General features: G+C 38.1%; 1 protein-coding gene across 1 annotated transcript; it reads right to left on the bottom strand.

Annotated features, from left to right (window-relative positions):
* Positions 1-3,077: 3,077 nt before the first annotated feature.
* On the bottom strand, positions 3,078-3,700 carry LOC145130095 (uncharacterized). The gene is made up of 2 exons (XM_079064950.1): positions 3,257-3,700; positions 3,078-3,104 (listed from the first exon to the last, which is right to left on the bottom strand). The coding sequence occupies exons 1-2, from the start codon at positions 3,698-3,700 to the stop codon at positions 3,078-3,080; spliced, it is 471 nt and encodes a 156-aa protein (XP_078921076.1).
* Between the last annotated feature and the right edge of the window lie 16,337 nt (positions 3,701-20,037).

The following is a 20,037-nucleotide window of genomic DNA, read 5'->3' as shown; positions in this document are numbered from 1 at the left end:
CATGAAACACGAAACACATAAGAATAATCGGGAATTAGTTAGCTTTTTATAATGAAATACGTAGGAAATTGTGCTAGAAGATGCATATAAAATGCATCTAACAAACCTCCCCAAGCTTACACCTTACTTGCCCTCAAGTAAGGAAACGATAACTTTGGAAACAAAATTGGGGCTAAAGGCAATAGTGGGACAACCTAGACACACGTTAAGTAAAGCAAAAACTTAAATAACAAGAACTACCAAAGCTAAACATAAAACATGCATGCAAAGATAAAGAAAATGAACAATGAACTAAAATAGTATGCAAATGAAAAACGAACAACTAAAATGAAACATGCTTCTCTTTTTTTTTATATTTTTTTTTCTTTTACGATCAGACTTTACATCGATACTGGGCTCCAATCACTAACACCAAAGCAACCATCCTGCTATCTTTCATGTATCACAGACTCCCAAGGTAAGGAAGGCCACAAAACGATGTAACACAATAATCTAACTCTAGTTTTATTTAAACTTTGCACCTTAATTAGCTTTATGAGCGAAAATAACATAGTCCGGATCTCATGTCCTTAAGACTAGATGGCCAAGAATCAGAATCGACGCATCCTTAAGAACCCGCACAACCAAATCAGTTTTCGCCCAAGCAGCAAGGGCCAACCCCCGTAGGAGACCGAGCTCTATGCTTTCACTTTTTCGAGAGCCACAAGTATCATATCACACAGTTCTTTATTCGCCAGATGTAACTTTGGAACGGCTTCTAACTTGATTGAACTTTGATTTACACTTCGTTTTGAACTTGATTTCTTCAATCTTTTTTTTTTCTTTTTGGAATTTCTTGAAGTTTCTTCAATTGAGTGCTTGAAATTCTTTGATTTGGGTACTAGATATAACGTTGTACCCTTTCTTCATTTTGACTGTGTGGATCTGATACTTAAGCTCTCTGTTACCGCGAGGGTAATGCGTGTCAACAAATAGGGCCATGTTATGTGGGTTCAGAGTTGCCGATAAAGATTCTTTTTAAACATTAATAAGCAAATCATCCTAGAGCTGTTATTACCGCCCAGAAAACGTTTCAGTACGCTATTTTTTTATTATCTAAGGCCGGGGTCTCGAATCACGGTGTCTTGGGTCCCCTGGTTATGACAGTTGATTCTACACTTCCAATAACAATCAAGTTGCTTCGGATTGTTTTCATTTTCAATTCTCAATATTCCACTTCATGGAGCTATCGTATGTAAAGAGTGTCATCATCACGTAAAATATATTTTTTTTTTTGTAAATGCAGAATGCAACAAAATGAAATTTTTTTTTAGAAAAAACTAGGAAGAAATAAAATGACAATTAAAAGAAACATAAATGAAAAATCTTTTTGGATTTTTTAAACTTTTCTAATTATTTTGGATTTTTTTTTTAATTAACAAAATAAAAACTTTTTACAAAAATATAGGAAATCCCCTCCCCAAGCTTAAAATTAAGCATTGTCCGCAATGCTTAGGGAGGAGTGGAAAACGACTACTCGGACGGGGGAGCATAGCGACGAAAGAACTGGTCGCGGAAATCGTCGAAATCGTCGCGCAGACCTAAGAGCTCGTCACGATAGTCGGTAACCTGAGTGCTATACTGCTGATAGTCAAGGCGAAGACCAGTCATCGTCTGTTGAAGGGAAGCAATATCCCCACGGAGGTCAAGGTAATGCTGGTAAGTGAAGGGAGAGTTGGGGTGAGGGTGAGATGGCTGAGTGGGTGGGGTATGTAAGAAAGTACATAACTGGTCGATAGTAATAGTGGGAGGGGTGCTAAAAATACGAAAAGCTATGTTTCCCTCATGATTTACCGCACTAAGCGTAGCTAAAAACTCTCGGGTCAGTAGAGGACAAGTGGCAAAATCCGCAGATAACAGGCGCTCCCAGCCAATATTGGCAAAAAGAGCGTGAACACCATCATAAATATGGAGTTCCCGCATGAGTGTGCGGCTAGGGGCCCAGGCCTGTGGCATAATCTCGCGGTCAAGAAGCCGCTGGTAACAGTCAAGCGCGGCCTGTGAACCTAAATCTACAGTAACATTGTCCACCTGGACTGTGTATGACGACTCTAGAGTGTCAACCTGTCTGCGTGAACGAGATGGTCGAGGAGGCATTTTTCAAGGTGAATTGGGACAAGTCTCACACAATTTCTAGGTAAAAATAATATGAAAATAAGTATTTCTAACTACTCCCAAACGACCACACAAATATATAACAAAAACAGAAATTCAGTTTCAGAACGAAAATACCTGACTGTGCGCTGAGCAGCAGTATATTTTTCGTGCCGAAAAAATTTTTGATTTTTGAAATTCCGTTCGGATGAATCTCTTCTGAATTGCGTCGTGAGCAAACGTTTCTACTTTTCGTGGCCTGTGAATGGCTAACGGAACGTAGATCTGAAAAAGAAACTCGTAAAAATTCAAATTTCAAAATGAACAAAATGAGATTTTTGGAGAATTTCAACCGTGAAAACATGATTTCGTTACCGTAGAGATGTTGTAGGAGTAAAATAGAAGAGATTGATACCTTTTTTTCTTGATTTGGACGAAAAACGAGCGATTTGGGTGTTTTTGGTGAAAGAACTCGAAAATTAGAGGATTTCAGAGAGTGTTTTTGAAATGTGGTGGTAACAAATGAGGCATGCGATTATTATTTATAGCGAAATACAAACCTGCGACAACAAGGGGAGGACCTGCGATCGCAGGTTCTTCAAATATAGCCGTTGGCACATTTCTCGATGTTCGTAACGGTCAAAAATTAAGGAAAATTGATACCTGCGATCGCAAGGGGCATACCTGCGATCGCAGGTTTTAGGAAAATTGCTTCGATCATCTTGTTTTACCGATTAAAAAAAAACCAGTGAAAAAATTGATACCTGTGATCGCAAGGACAGTACCTGCGATCGCAAGTTTAAAAAATGTGTAAAAGTGTTCCAGCCTCTAAAACTGATACATGTGATCGCAAAGACTGGACTTGCGGTCGTAGGTTCCACCAAAACCTTATTTTTCAACTTTTTATAAAATCTCTCTGTTCCTTTTTATTTTAAAAACACGATTTAATTAAAAAGAAGCATCCTAAGAAGCTAAAAACACACAAAAATTAAAAATAAGTTGCAGAATTAAAATCAAAACAAATGTTCGGGTTGCCTCCCGGTAAGCTGCCCGTTTTTTACTGTCGTTGGCTCGACATTGTTACTTGGTTCCCTTAGTTGCGGTAAGTCGGGATCTCGACTACCTCCACTTCTTCATTTGTGACTTGGAACCCTTCGTAAAATGGTTTGAGACGATGACCATTCACTTTAAAGATTTTTCCTGTTTGTTCACTCTTAATTTCTATATCACCATGATCAGACACGTTAGTAACAACAAAAGGCCCCACCCAACGAGACCTCAATTTACCAGAAATAAGTTTGAAACGAGAATGGTATAAGAGTACCTTTTGACCGGTAGTAAATACCTTTCGCGAGATCATCTTATCGTGAAACGCTTTCGTCTTCTCCTTATAGATTGCCTCGTTCTCGTAAGTCCTGATTTCTTCTAACTCTTGAATATCCAATCTTCTTTTCTTACCAGCCTCATCCATGCTCATATTCAGATTCTTGACAGCCCAATATGCTCGATGCTCTAACTCAACTGGTAATCGACAAGGTTTGCCTAAAACGATTCTATATGGTGACATACCTATAGAAGTCTTGTATGCTGTCCGGTGAGCCCATAACACATCATCCAATCAAATACTCCAATCTTTCTTGACCGGATTGATGGTTTTCTCTATAATGCCCTTGATCTGTCTGTTTGAAGCTTCAGCTTGTCCATTGGTTTGCGGGTGATATGCTGTGGATACCCGATGTGTGACACCATATTTCTTGAGGACAGCTTCGAGGGTGCGGTTGCAGAAATGCGTACCTCGATCACTAATAATGGCTTTTGGTGTCCCAAACCTAGCAAATATATTTGTCTTGACAAAATCAACCACAACCTTGGCATCGTCGGTTCGTGTAACTTTTGCCTCGACCCATTTGGACACGTAATCCACAGCAAGTAAGATGTACACAAACCCGAAAGAAGGCGGAAACGGACCCATGAAATCTATACCCCAAACATCAAAGATTTCACATATTAAGATTGGAGTAAGTGGCATCTGATTACGAGATGTCAAAGACCCAGTGATTTGACATCTTTCACAGGTTTTGCAAAATAGAAAAGAGTCACGAAAAATATGAGGCCAATAAAGGCCGTTGTCCAAGACTTTGCGTGCGGTTCGTTGCGGACCATAATGCCCTCCACATGCTTCTGAATGGCAGAAATTCAGGATTGACTTGACTTCATCTTGAGGTACACATCTTCTAATCACCTGATCAGCACAGTGTTTCCATAGATACGAATCGTCCCAAACATATCTTTTCGCCTCCTTCTTTATTTTGTCTTTCTGGGCTCGGGTGAGATCTGACGGAAGTTCTCTGGAGACCAAGTAGTTCACAATATCAGCAAACCATGGAGGGTTCTAAACATCGAATCGATGCTCGTCAGGAAATGTTTCGCGGATCGGTGTCGGTTCTTCAGGTGGGGTGAGCCGGCTCAAATGATCAGCTACCAAATTTTATCTACCACTTTTATCCCTGATCTCTATATCAAACTCCTGTAGCAGCAAAATCCATCTACTCAACCTTGGCTTTGAATCTTTTTTGGCAAGAAGGTAACGAATGGTTGTGTGATCTGAAAAGATTAAGACTTTTGTGCCCAACAAATACTGTCTGATTTTTTCCAATGCAAAAACAATTTACAGCAACTCTTTTTCAGTGGTGGAGTAGTTTGCTTGGGCATTGTCCAAAGTCTTTGATGCATAATATATAACATGGGGGACTCGGTCTTTTCTCTGTCCTAGAACAGCTCCAACAGTAGTGTTACTGGCGTCACACATTATCTCGAATGGTAAACTCCAATCTGGGGGATGAATGATGGGGGCAGAAGTAAGAAGATTTTTCAGCACATCAAAAGCCTTCTTGCAATCTTCATTGAAGTCAAATTCAGCGTCTTTCTGCAATAACTGGCACATGGGAACTGATATTTTCGAAAAATCTTTTATAAACCTCCTGTAAAACCCTGCATGACCAAGAAAGGAACGCACTTCCCGAACATTCTTCGGGTAGGGTAAGCTGTTTATAACATCTATTTTGCTTTATCGACTTCCAAACCTCTTTTTGAAACAATATGTCCAAGAATCAGACCTTGGTCAACCATAAAGTGACATTTTTCAAAATTTAAGACCAGGTCTGTTTCTATACATCTTTGTAAAATATTTGTGAGGTTTTTTAAACAAATATCAAGGGAGTCTCCATAGACGGTAAAATCATCCATGAAGACTTCTATGGTATTTTCGACATACTCATAAAATATACTAACCATACACCTTTGAAAGGTAGCAGGTGCATTGCAGAGTCTGAATGGCATACGCCTATACGCGAATATCCCGAAAGGGCAGGTCAAAGTCGTTTTCTCCTGGTCTTCTGGAGCAACTGGAATCTGATGGAAACCTGAAAATCCATCTAAGCAGCAGTAGTGCTATTTTCCAGCAAGCCTCTCTAGCATCTGATCTATGAATGGGAGAGGAAAATGATCTTTCCGGGTGGCTGCGTTTAATTTTTTGTAGTCAATACAAACGTGTCATCCGTTCTGAACCCGAGTTGGAACCAGCTCTCCTTCTTTGTTCTCTACCACTGTCACTCCAACCTTCTTAGGAACAACTTGAACTGGGCTGACCCACTTGCTGTCAGAAATTGGGTATATTTGTTGGATTTTGAGCATTCTAACCCTCTTATGGTGTACATGCAACCCTATAAACCTTGGATCTATGTTTTTTTTCCATTATACATGCAAATATTAAATATTCCAAGGTTTCATCCTAACTAGCATATTATGAAGCACCTATACTACAAAGTTCTAGTTAGATGACATACCTTTTGATGTAGTTTGATGTCTTCAAGCTTTAAGAGCTTAGCCCCATTAGTGTGGAAGTCTCAAGTGGAATCACAAATCACCAAAACACCTTGGAAAACCTTTAGAGAATATGGATACTTGGCTCACACTATGAAATCGGTTATTGCCCTCTTTAGTGTATCCACACTAGCCACTAGCATAATTTCATGAACCATAAGACCCTTTATATAGTGTGGACGATTAGGGTTAAACCCTAATACCCATGACCTTTCATTTCCTAGGATCCATGGGTTAAAGCTCCATGGACTATCCATGAAGACTTAGCCCAACCTAAATGAACTTGGCCCACTACACATATATATATCTAAGAGTCCATATTTAATTAGTTCCTTTTGATCACTTAATTAATTATAAATTAATTCTTGATCAATACTAATTAAAATATGATTATATATTAATATATTAGAACTTATAATATATTAATATAAATCATAAATATACTATTCTCAAAAGACTATCCATATAAATTGTATCGGTGAAGTGCAACCCAAATGGACCATGTCGGGTCGGGTCATGTACATACCAAATATAGTTATGGACTTAGACATTAATCCAACAGTCTCCCACTTGGATAAGTCTAAAACTATTATTGAGTATGACTTCAAAAGCCAACTGGCAATCGTAGCTCTTAAAGCCGCTGTCGAACTCTGATCTTGTCAATGAACTCTGACCTTTGTCAATGACTTGTCCATTAGATAAGGGATCATATATTCCTCCATTCTAGATATCATATGGACTGAGACATGGATTATAATCATTCTCTCTGTCCATTTGTTGTTTCCCGATTTTCGATTTATGATGACTAACTGATTGAACAAATCAAATCAGTCCTGGCTTGGCCAAGCACTCACATGTGTCATCGCTAAATCATCGAGGGGCCCACATATATCGCTTTTATCCCGAAGGTAAAAGGAATGGATAAACTTCGACTCATATGGCTTGTTCTACTACTTGTTGAATCATACACAAAGGCACGTTTTATAACATCGAGTTACCAATGCGTTTTTGTGCAATCAATGTATAACCAACTCATAGTAACAACTCATATCTCTAGGTTTGAAGAATATAAGATATTATCGTCTCATGATCACTCGTGATAAAATCCATGAAGTGATTCAAATGAGCGCGGGTTGAATCCAATACTCAGAACTTATGAGCACTCATGAGTGTTGTAGCACCACTTTGTCCACCAACTTGGACCTCTACAAACCAACCCATGACAGTCTTGATTCATATCTACTTCCAACATATGACCGACTGTGGATGGTTTGAATAACTTAATCATTCAGGAAGAGTGACTTAGTTATTCTGGAAGTCAAAATATGCAAAGTGAAACACAAGAATAAATGAATCAAATATGGTATCAAACCCTATGAATATAAATAAACACTTTTATTTATCAGCATACTGATTACTCATTATTCATTGTTTCGGTTTTATCAACTTTATACTTGAATTAAAAACACTATTTGTCCCATGCTCCAAGCATGTACACTATGTTTTTCTTAAATAATAGCTTTGTCATACACCAAGTATGCACTTTATGTTTGTCTATGATCCTTACTTTGTGAAATAAACCAATTGAACATAATTTCAATGATTCTAATTTCACACTCCCAAATCCTTATCGAAAAATGTGAGAATTTCAAATTCCTATCATTTATCGAAATCTGTTTAGATTTTAAACTTATATGCACTGACCCTCCTGTAATGAATATGTACAAAGTCACAAAGACTTGTCAACAGTCATTATAAGGTATTCCAATGGAGATCAACTCCATGGAAACTAAGTCTCATATTCAAAGTACATTGCTTTGGACATGCTTCTTGCATTAAGTTTTCTAATCTTACACAGATAACTTCCACCTATGGAGACAACTCCATATTCTCATTTTGACTATCACTTCTGAATAAGAGATGCCACTTTTCAGAATATGTCAATATGGTCCTTCCAAAATTAGCACTATACTTTCAACTGTCCCTGAGCAACCAATCTTTGGTAAACCTCAGATTGTCCTCGACAATTGCTTAATCATTTTAGTCATATCCAATTCTAGACCTTTTCCCTTCTTAATGCCTCTGGGCATTTGGAAAAATTTAGAAATGACAAATATTATAGCACATGCAATCGAGCCTGTACCCAAAGCAAATGGTACACGATTCATGATGTCTCACATAAAGACCTGATTCTAGACCAGTCTTTTGCTACAATATTTTTATTTGCCACGTTTTCAAAATTTGACTATGAAGAGGGATGACGTAATCATAATCGAATTTTGAGAACGCAATTTATAGAATTTCCTTAAGTTGAACCAATCCAACATGAAATTCATATATATATTCTTGACTAAGGATGATTAAGGTCTCAATCTAAGCCTTTAGAACTGAAATGAAGTATATCATCTCCCTTAATTTTAGCAAAATAACTTTTTCAATCCCTGCAGCCTCACGAATTGAAACTTTTGTTTTCTATAATTAACATTGCTAACTTGCAACACTAACAATAATTATCATGCTCCCACTAACATGATGATTATTAGCATAACACTTATGCTCCCACTAGCTTTGACATGTACTCAAAAATAAGCTGGACTTCTAGAAATCAATACTTTATTGACTTTCTTACCAAAGCTCAGATTTCTGATACGAGATGCTTTGATAAAACTTTATTAAAATCATACACCTTTCCTTAGATATCATGCATGTGTGTCTAAATAATTTCAGAACTATGAAAAGGGATGCCGTAATCATAGTCTCAATTGTTTAGACCTTTTGCCATCTGCTTCAAATCTACTTGGTGGAAGTGTTTCCTCACCATCATTTTCATGAATCGGAGAGAAACCTTATGACCCTTAGATTTTATGGTGTATGTGTTCTTATCCATGTGAATCGTCAAAACCATAGTCACAAGACAAGGATAATGACAAATCCAAACTCATATGGACTGAACTTATGCAATCTTAACTTCTTGCCACCTGGTAGTACAGGACCTGCCATTGCTTCCAAGTTGTTATGCAACCAATTGAGAACTTTCAGAACTCCTATGCAAAGCCAACTTTAACTGGAATGGGCACAGAATATGTCAACACGATAGGTTATAAACCTCAAGTCGTGTGCTAGTGAAGAACCTCAGGTTTTATTCTTGATTAGTTCTTGAAATTCTTTTTAGGATCTTTAAGACTCCCACTATCCTCTTGACATATAAGACTATCTTGCCAAATATTCAAGAGATAGTGCGGATTCTTTATCAAGACAAACACTTCACACAATTCGCCTTAGTTGGTCTTTGTTTTATCCAAAACATCACAACTTACCAATTTCAAATGTACAAGAGTAGGACATTTTTACTCTTACATTTGACAAGTGTTTTAAACCTTTCTTTAAGATATGTCACTCAAGTTACAATCTTGGAGTATGACTCTAAGAATTGTTTTGGAACGAAGTATGACTCATCTTCCTGATCTAACCATTTCAACAATTCATGACTCCTCTTCTTAGTCATAATAATGCACTAAGATGACCTTTAGAGGACTAATTGTGATATGATTTCTAAATCATTAAGATGATCACAAACATGATACTAAAGTACTCTCCCATCTTTTCAGATTTGAGAAACTTTTATCTTTCTGCCTAATTTGATTCTTCCCATTCGTTCTGCCATACATTGAGACTTTTCCAATGTTTCAGAATTATACTTAAACTTGTAAGTATAACCATATTTACTAAACTTTAGTAAATCAAATAGTCTTAACGAGCTTTGTGGTGGACATGACCAGTGCACGAGAATGTGTACTCGATCCCTTTAGTCCTTCACTTGACTCACACATCCATGTGAACAAGTAATTAGTCTTGATTTTCCAAGGCTTGAAAGTTCTCATTCATCATACTATTCAACTTGCATGATTCCAAGTTTCGGTCCAATTGAAACTTGGTGATGAGGAACTTTCCTGATTTGGTAAATTTAGACACTACCACAAATGAAAGAATCAAATCCATTTTCCAATATTGCTGTCAGTGGAATCATATAAGCAACAATTTTCCACAAATACCAATGTAAGGATACTTCAAATAAATAAAATTAAACAGTTTTCTTTTATTTTAAAACTTTGCGGAAAAACTTATCCTTACAATCCACATGGAAAATTGTTGTTATCTATTCCTTAGCAATATATCATAACTTCTTAAGCAACTGCTCAAAATTATGATGCGATCGAAATCCACCTTCGCGATCAAAATCAGCATATACTTCCTTTAAGATTTCTCTCTATTCCTTGATTCTTAAAACATCAACATGTGACCCAGTCACATCATGTAATGAGGATCTCAGAATAGAACTTAACAGAGTTAGATAATGGGCTCTACCTGATGTAGAGTCAAACTTATTGACTTTAACTTCCTTAGGTAAATTTGGCAGCTTTGCAATCAACGCCCCTTCCTTTGGCAAAATAAACATATGGAGCCTTTGGTAATGGGACTATCTCAGACTTAGCCTTTCTCTTTACCATTTGGTCAACCGGGTTGACTATGGTCAATCCCTTTCCATTGGGAAGAGAATGCTTTTTTTGGATTTTCAGTGTCACCATTTTCACTGTCCATAAAGTTTTTGGGAAGTTGATTTTCTAATCAAATTTGCTTTACTATCGTTCCAAATCATTGCTGATTCAGCAGCACCAAGCAAATAGATATGATCATTAAGGTTCATGTCATAGTCTGTTTCATAGTAGTCCCAAAGGAACTCACTATGTGACTTAGAAAGTGATTGAACATCCAACTTTCTCAAGACTTTGACACCCAACTCTCCCGGCTTGTCAATATGTGACTTCATCTCTAAGATGTGATCACACATAGACCTTGCTTGCCATTAGGGCTTGAGTGACCTTGAACTTGTGGGTTAGGGAGAATAATTGGAGGAGGTGGAGGAAGAGAAGTATGACTTCCATGATCCAAACTCGGGAAGTCATATTCATTAGGAAAGCTTGGTTTGGGAAGATCATTGTTGTCTAAACCAGACATCAACAATGGGAGAAATTCACGTAAAGTTGATTTAAGTCCTTAATATAACACCCAATATGATATATTAAGGGTAGGACCCAACAAACTATTTTATAACTTGGAAGAGGGATGCCGTAATCCAAGCTATAAAATATTTGAAGGTAGGTGAATGACGATTCACCAATTTCCACCAAGATAAACGAAATGTATTATTAGGTTTTAATTGGTTTTGAAACTCCTAGATTCTTTTGAGATTCATTGAACTTTTCAATGGCATGTTTCAATCTCGAGTGTGCCCTTCAGGTTTTGTGACTGGGATGCCGAGGATCACAAAACAAGGTGTGAAGTAACCATGCAAATATACTTGGTACCCTTAATATTTACCCCTCAATCGATGTGCCGGTTAACCACACACGCTCCAACGATACTATGATAAACGTTAATTTACCCTTTGCCTACCTTGTTAAGTCCAGGTTAGTGTGCCGGTTAACCACACACGCTCCACTAACAGCTTAAACAAAGTGCAAAGTGTAATTTCATGGATTAGCACCTTATTCACGTTTTCCTAAGTAACTAAGATTGGGAATTTATAAAAGGTTTAGTTACTTAGTATTTATCATTAATACTTTTAATGAAGGGAGAATTATAGTCCTTGTCCTACCTGTTCGGCTAACGACCCTCCACCAGTCAAGGAAGCGGTGGGTGAGAGTGGACACCCATTAAACTGCCATTTTATAGGCAGTAACCTTATACCCCCTTATAGACCGGCTTCGTGAATGAGGCCTACTAATGGTAAGACGACTTGCTCTTATATATATAATATATTAAACTTTTAATATTATAATAGTATAAGGGTGTATTTTAGACATTTAAAATACTTGGTGATTTAATCTATTAATTAAACTATACTCTTAATTTAATTAAATTTAAATCATGTCATTATGGAATTATTAATTCTCTTTTAATTAAACACTTTAATTATCTATTAATAAAGTCCATAAGAGTTAATTGAATTATTCAATAAAAACATCATAATTCCAATTATTAAATTCAAAATTAAAACCATTTAATTAATTGTTTAAGTTATGAACCCAAGAGTTTTAGAATTCAATTCTTTTTTTTATCATAAAAAAACTTTTTCCAAATTCCAAAACTTGAGGGCAAGTTTTGTAACTCTTGAAAACTTTTGGATTCCATAACTTATGGAGTTAAATACTTGTTTTATGATGAAACTTTTCATGTTCCATAACTTAAGAACAAGTTATGGAATTCTTTAAAACATTAAGACTAAGTTTTGTAACTCCATAAAAAACTTTGAATCAATTTTTTTTAAAAACCTTTTCATATCCATAACTTATGGAGGTTTCAAAAAACTCTTTCGATCAAACTTTTAAAACTAATAAAATAATCATATCATTTTATCTTTTATTAAATTTGACCTAATTCAACTCATATAGCAAATGATTCAAATTTTACAAATAATTAGTTTTTCACAAAAACAAGTAATTATCTTAAAATTTGACAAACTTCATGTTTTTTTCCTTTTTTTTCCAACTGTGAAAATAAAACATTTGCATCAATATAACAGAAAACAACCCATGGCTCTGATACCACTGTTGGGTTTTGAGCATTCTAACACTCCTATGGTGTACATGCAACCCTATAAACCTTGGATCTATGTTTTTTTTCCATTATACATGCAAATATTAAATATTCCAAGGTTTCATCCTAACTAGCATATTATGAAGCACCTATACTACAAAGTTCTAGTTAGATGACATACCTTTTGATGTAGCTTGATGTCTTCAAGCTTTAAGAGCTTAGCCCCAATAGTGTGGAAGCCTCAAGTGGAATCACAAATCACCAAAACACCTTGGAAAACCTTTAGAGAATATGGATACTTGGCTCACACTATGAAATCGGTTATTGCCCTCTTTAGTGTATCCACACTAGCCACTAGCATAATTTCATGAACCATAAGACCCTTTATATAGTGTGGAGGATTAGGGTTAAACCCTAATACCCATGACCTTTCATTTCCCAGGATCCATGGGTTAAAGCTCCATGGACTATCCATGAAGACTTAGCCCAACCTAAATGAACTTGGCCCACTACACATATATATATCTAAGAGTCCATATTTAATTAGTTCCTTTTGATCACTTAATTAATTATAAATTAATTCTTGATCAATACTAATTAAATAATATGATTATATATTAATATATTAGAACTTATAATATATTAATATAAATCATAAATATACTATTCTCAAAAGACTATCCATATAAATTGTGTCGGTGAAGTGCAACCCAAATGGACCATGCCGGGTCGGGTCAAGTACATACCAAATATAGTTATGGACATAGACATTAATCCAACAATATCATCCCAGCATCCAGTAACTTCATAACTTCTTTTTTAACCACCTCCATCATTGGTGGGTTTAATCTGCGTTAGGCTTCTCGCGATGGCTTATAATCTTCTTCCATTAAAATTTTGTGCATGCATAGAGATGGGCTGAGTCCTTTGATGTCTGCAATAGTCCACCTAATTACGTTTTTATGCTCCTTCAGAATTCTAATCAGCTCTAACTCTTCTTTTTCTGACAGCTTGTTAGATATGATAACTGGTAATGTTTCTTTTTCTCCAAGATATGCGTATTTCAGATGTTCTTGAAGTGTCTTCAGATCCAAAATGGGGGCTTGCACTACAGAAGGGAAAAGCTTGGAGTTAGAAATTGGTAATTTAAGAGTTTGGGTACCATACCTCAACTTTCTCTGCTGGTCCATATGAGCTGCCATTTCTTGAACTTCTCTATCAACCACATAATTTTCTGATATAACCTGAGCTGCATTAATAGACAAGTTTCTGTGGAGCACTAATGCTACTGACTCACGGTTAGCAATCTCAAAATATTTTGCAGTTAGTGGTTCAATTACATCAATGAAATTAAGGGCAGAAACATCATCAGGTTAACGCATGGCATCATAGATATTGAAGTTGATAACTTCACCATCAAATTCCATTGAAAGGGTACCATCATAAACATCTATTTTGGTTCTGGCAGTTTTTAAAAATGGTCTCCCCAGAAGAATGGAACCTGAGTTTGGTGAGTCGTCATCTCCCATATCCAAAACATAGAAATCAGCTGGGAATATGAGTTCATTCACTTGAACCAAAACGTCTTCCAGCACACCTTTTGGGTGCACCAGAGAACGATCAGCTAACTGAATGATAACTCCTGTTCTTTTTAAAGGCCCTAACCCAATAGTTTTAAAAAGTGAGTATGGCAAAACATTTATTGACGCTCCTAAGTCCAACATAGCTCGCGGAACTGAAAGGTCCCCAACTTGCAAGGAACAGTAAATACTCCTGGATCCTTACACTTTGGGGGTAACCTTTTTTGTAAAACAGCTGAAACGTTCTCGCTTACTTTGACTGTTTCGTTGCCTTTTAATTTTCTTTTTGAAGTACACAACTCTTTTAAACCTTTAGCATATCAGGGTAGTTGTTTAATTGCATCTAGGAGGGGAATATTTACCTCAACCTTTCTGAAGAAATCCATAATCTCTTTATCTTCCTTTTCTTTTTTCGTGTTTTTCAGTCTTGAGGGAAAAGGAGGAGGGGTGATTTTCACTTCAGCTTCAACAGGTCTATCCTTTTTCTGCACCTCTTCAGTTGCCTCAGATTCTTGCTCAACCACGATATCTTCTTCCTCATCTTCTTTCTGATCTGGTCCTTTGTAATTTTTACCACTTCTGAGGGTGAACACACAAGCATTGTGCTTTGGGTTCTTCTCAGTCTGAGACGGGAACTTTCCTTGGGTTTGTGCTTCTAGTTTGCTCATGGAGTTCGCGAGTTGTAATACCTGCTGCTCCAGATATTTGATACTGGACTTTGTTTCATTCTGGAAAGCTTGGGTACTGGTAGCAAGACTTTTAACTATCTCTTCCAAAGACATGCTGGAACTGCTAGCTTGTGACTAAACAGGTGGTTGCTGAAAATTGCTTTGGTGCTGATTCTACTGAAAAGATTGCTGGAACCCCGGTGGAGCTTGGTATTGGTTTCTTTGCTGAAAGTTTTGTTGAGGTCTTGGCTGGAAATTGTTATTTTGAGGCCCTCCCCAAGCTTTGTTGTTGCGATGTTGATCAAAGGGCCTTTGCTGAAATCCTCCCATAGCCTGCACAGCTTCCGTATCTTTTTGAAGTAATGGGCACATATTAATTGGGTGCCCGGTTTTGCAGCAAATCCCACAAGGTTTGACCTTTTGTTCAATACCTTTTTCTTTTATCAACAAAAGGACAGCTTTAGTCAATTCTGAAATCTAGGATTCCAGGTGGGCGTTGCTCATCTCCTTGACTCCTCTTGGATGGTCTGGGTACCACTCTTCCTCAGTTGCTGAATGTTTTGATTCATTGGCCAGCTTCTCTATTAATGCCCTGATCTCTGTTGGTGTCATGTCTGAAAGTGACCCTCCACTAGATGCATTTATTAGTCGCCTCTCCATAGGTATCAATCCTTCGCAGAAACACTGATACAGCTGATAATCACTAATGCCATGTTGTGGGCATCGGACTAACAACTTCTTGAATCGCTCCCAATAAGTATGGAGAGCTTCTCTTTTGCCTTGATTTATACCCAAAATCTCTCTGTGTAGATTCGACACTTTCGCCTCGGGAAAATATTTTTCTAGGAAGAGCTTGGCGAGTTCATTCCAGCTTGTTATTGAGCCAGATGGAAGGTCATATAACCACTCCTTTGCTGCATCTTGAACTGAGAAGGGAAACGCCCTGAGTTTGATCTGGTCTTCAGTAACTCCATGGGGTTTCATTCCAGAGCAGACAACATGGAATTCCTTGAGAAATTTATGAGGATCTTCATTCTCAAGGCCTCGAAATGGGGGTAGTAGATGGATTAAACCAGATTTGAGCTCAAAATTTTGAGCTTCTGGAAAGGTGATACACAAGGGCTGCTGGGTAACCTCTTTTGTTTCCCACTCACGGAGAGTTTTTTCAGATTCATCTCCTTTCTCGCTCATGATGAATTCTGATTCGGTTTCAGAAGAATCTGTGAGTTCGGGTTTATCTGAAGATGATGATGAGTATGTTTTGAACGGGCTGTTAACGGGTGAGGTAGGTGGTGCTTTCGTAAAAGGTTGAAATGAGCGTTCAGGTTCGTTCCACAAGGGAGTGCCTTGTGGTATGGGTGAGGTTGAGGTTCCTGTTTGTTGCTTCCGAATAAATCTAAACGATAAATCTTACTAAACTACGAATAAAAATCGAATCGTCTCCTTTAGATCTACGTTCTTCACTTGAAAACATCTGAAAATCGCCTCTGAATCGCCAGGAATCGCAAAATTAGGGTTACTGGAAGAGTATCAGGCTGTATTTATACGTCTAGCTGTCAAAACACCGTACCTGCGATCGCAAAGGGCATACCTGCGATCGCATGTATCACCCAAAAACGCGTCATGGGATTTTTTAATGAAGCATGTTGCTATTTCGATGCAAATTGACCAACCTGCGATCGCAAGCGCACAACCTGCGATCGCAAGTTTCTCTTTTTCTCAACTGATGAATTTTTTTGGCTCGACAAAACCTCGAAGGCAACCTGCGATCAAACCTGCGATCGCAAGGATAGAAGATACGATCGCAAGTTACTTCTTTTGGCTCTTTTGATCGTCGTTCCTCCTTCCAAGCAGTTCTTGATCATTTCCCAGTATCCTTCCTTGGTCTACACTCCAATTAAGCTCCTAAGCATCCACGAACGCATCCCGAACTTGCACAATCATCCATGTGCTCCAAATGCTCCTGAAAATCATAACAAACGTGAGCAGTACGGGCATTCTTCAAAATTATCATGAAACACGAAATACATAAGAATAATCGGGAATTAATTAGCTTTTTATAATGAAATACGTAGGAAATTGTGCTAGAAGATGCATATAAAATGCATCTAACAGTAGGTGTGAGGGTCATGCGAAAGACCGAGGTAGTCCTCCAGACGCCAGAGCTTATTCAGCAGATCAGGTTAAGGTTGCAAACAACTCATAGTTGACAGAAGAGTTATGCCCATAGACGTCAATCCGAGTTGGAGATCCAAGTCGACGATATGGTTTTACTAAAGGTATCACCGTGGAAGTGTATAATACACTTTAGGAAGAGGGGCAAATTCGGCCCCCAATTCATCGGACCGTTTCGAGTATTAGCCAGAGTAGGCAGGGTAGCCTATCGTTTGGATCTTCCTAACGAGCTCAGTCAAATTCACAACACCTTCCATGTTTATCATCTTTGGAAATGTGTGGTTGATGATTCAACAGTTGTTCCTTTAGATGATATTCAAGTTGATGATTGTCTGAATTATGTTGAGAGGCCAATGGTGGTTTTGGATAGGAAGACGAAGGCCTTGCACAATAAGATAGTATCATTGGTTAAAGTTCAGTGGCAGCATCAGAAGGGTTTCGAATGGACTTGGGAACCTAAGGCACAGATGTAGGAGCACTATCCTGAGTTATTCGCGACATCGGACTTTGAGGACAAAGTCTAATTCAAGTGGGGGAGAATTATTACACCAGGTTCTGGTAATCATTTCATTAAGTAGAATCTAGAAGTTTCACCTGTCTCACAACGTGACGAATTCTTGTCATGTCGTGAGGGGAATGTTTGAAAATGGGCATCATCTTTGGGCTCTCGAGAGGCAAACCCTAACTTTTTTAGGCTTGTTTCTATATTTAAAGGAAGTGAGGGCTAGGGTTAGCCCACCCTCATCCTTCATCAACTCTCAACACTTTCCTTTGAACCCTAGCACTCCATAGTTGATTTTGAGCTCATTTATGGTGATTTCTAACAAAAGGGGAGAAGAAGAAGAGCATCTAGCCATCACCTCAACATTCACGCCTCTCTATCATTCATTTTCACTACTTCTGGGCCATTGTGAGTTTTCAAGATCATACATTTATGGGTTTATAAGCTTAGATCTAGGTTTTTATGCATTTTCTCGCATGGATTTGGTGATTTAGTGTTTGGAATCCATAACTTTTCCAAATTTATGGATCTCTAATGTCCCTTTGATAAAATAGGTGCTAGATCTGAAGTGTGGTTAAGTCTTCAGATTCTTGCATGAGATTTCATGTCATTTCTTCATTTTCTGCCTTAGTTTGTGTTCGGGAGATGCATTGGGCATGCATGTCCAAAAAGCCATGAGTTTTATGATGTTCTGGAGATAAGGCATTTTGTAGGTTTTCGTTGCTTGTCTAAAAGGATTAAGAGTTTTATTAAGCATTTCTGTCCAGAGCATCCTCACGCCATAAGCATATAGGTGTCACGATGTGAAGATGATGTTCCTCGAGTATTCTGTCTTATTAAGTCACGACGTGACCACTAGAGGGTCAGGACGTGACAAGTGGTTGTAGGATTGTGAGTGTGGATTTGACTTTGAACTTTTACCAGGGGTTTGAAAAAGTTTGAATTAGGGGTATTTTGGTCAATTTGAGTAGTAAATCGAGTTTGGGTCACTGATTATTGTATAGGCACCAGTAGAGCCAACAATCAGAGCAGTGGTCTATTCAGCTACATTTCAGACTGTGAGGTGAGCTTCTCCTCACTATACTTGTAACACTCGGAATTTAGGTATGTTACCTTTTAGCCCTTGGGATAAGATTATTTTTGCAAAGGGGGTCCCTCCGTACGCTAGGCGTACATATGCATATGCTTAGCGTACTGGGGTGTTCTAGACGTGGAGTTGTACCACGTACGTTGTGCGTACTAAGGTGTACGCATAGCGTACACGGCCTGAGACAAAACCCTAATCTTAGGGCATGAGCCGTATTTAAGCTCACTTATTACATTTGGACCTCACTCTTATCAACCTCCACTGCCTCTAAACGTCCCTAAAAACCCTAAGTAGCCTTTAGAGGTAACCTTTGAGCTTGAAGTTGCAAAAGTAGCCCTTTTGGTGTGTTTGCAAGAAGAAGAAGGTGGTGAAGAAGTCTTGGACGTGGTTGAGCTCCTAGATCCTGCATGTACATCACCTTGAGAAGCTTTTGGAGGTAAAAAGCTCATACCTTGCAAATTCTTTTGCTAGTGTGAGTAAGGGTTTTGTAATGACTTCATTTTTGGTCCATGGATCCTCTTTTGTGAGTTTGAGCAACTCCAAAGGTTAGAAATGTTAGATATAAGTCCCTTTGGCATGTTAGAAGCATAAAAATGCTATCTTGATGGTTGTTATGGCACCATGCAAGGGTTTAAGTTCTTAAAGTGAGTCTTAATGAAAAAAATGGGATGTTGGGCTCCCATGAAGCATGCAAAGGCATAAAGTTGCCAACTTTATGCCCTAGGACCTTTAAAATGACCAAGATCTAGAATTTCACGAAGTGGCTGCATGGATTAAGCTCTTAATGGTAGATTATGCTTACCATCCTTGTACGTTGGGCGTACTAGGATGTACGATGCACGTACTGCCGTAAGACCAAGTACGTTAAGCGTACTGATGGTGTACATTGTGCATATGTCCTCTGGGCTGATGAGGGCGAGTTTTAGACTTTTGTGACTCTTGGGCCTTATCTAGTTTTGGGCCTTGGCCCATTTGGAATAGGTGGGCTTAGTTTTCTTTCATGGGCCTTGTGTGTCATGGAATGGGCCTTAGGTGGCATTGTTGGGCATTTTGGGCCTTATGGCTCGTTATTGATTTTGGACCAAGTGTAGTTGGACCCATTAAAGGAGAAAGGGCTTTGGGCCTTATTTGAAGAGTTTGGACTTAGGGATTTTGGGCCCATGAGTGGGTCTATATGATAATTCTAATTAGGGTAATTTGTATATTTAGAGTGCGAGAATTCTGTATCGGTGGCCGAGTAGTTATTATTTATCAGTAGTTTGAGATGAGCCTTCTCACTATATCAATGGGTCGAAGGCACCAATGTCGGTCTATTACTTGACATGTGGGTTGACAGTTGTTTATGCATTTAATTATCTGAAGACCTCGGGGGTAGCCCATGGAACTTGTATAAAGACCATGGGGGTAGCCCAT

This window comes from Lactuca virosa, chromosome 8 (assembly GCF_052849685.1).
Source record: "Lactuca virosa cultivar CGN04683 chromosome 8, Lactuca_virosa_CGN04683_v6, whole genome shotgun sequence".
Lineage (NCBI taxonomy): Eukaryota > Viridiplantae > Streptophyta > Magnoliopsida > Asterales > Asteraceae > Lactuca > Lactuca virosa.
The sequence above is the reverse complement of the archived record's forward strand: the minus strand, read 5'-3'. Positions and strand labels throughout refer to the sequence as shown.

Bases quoted from the DNA above. Each gene is read 5' to 3' on its own strand.
- LOC145130095 (XM_079064950.1), bottom strand. From the start codon at position 3,700: ATGTCACCATATAGAATCGTTTTAGGCAAACCTTGTCGATTACCAGTT. The intron at 3,105-3,256 runs GTAGTCGAGATC...GTGTGTTTTTAG, and splicing joins TCACAAATGAAGAAGTGGAG to CTTCTTAGGATGCTTCTTTT.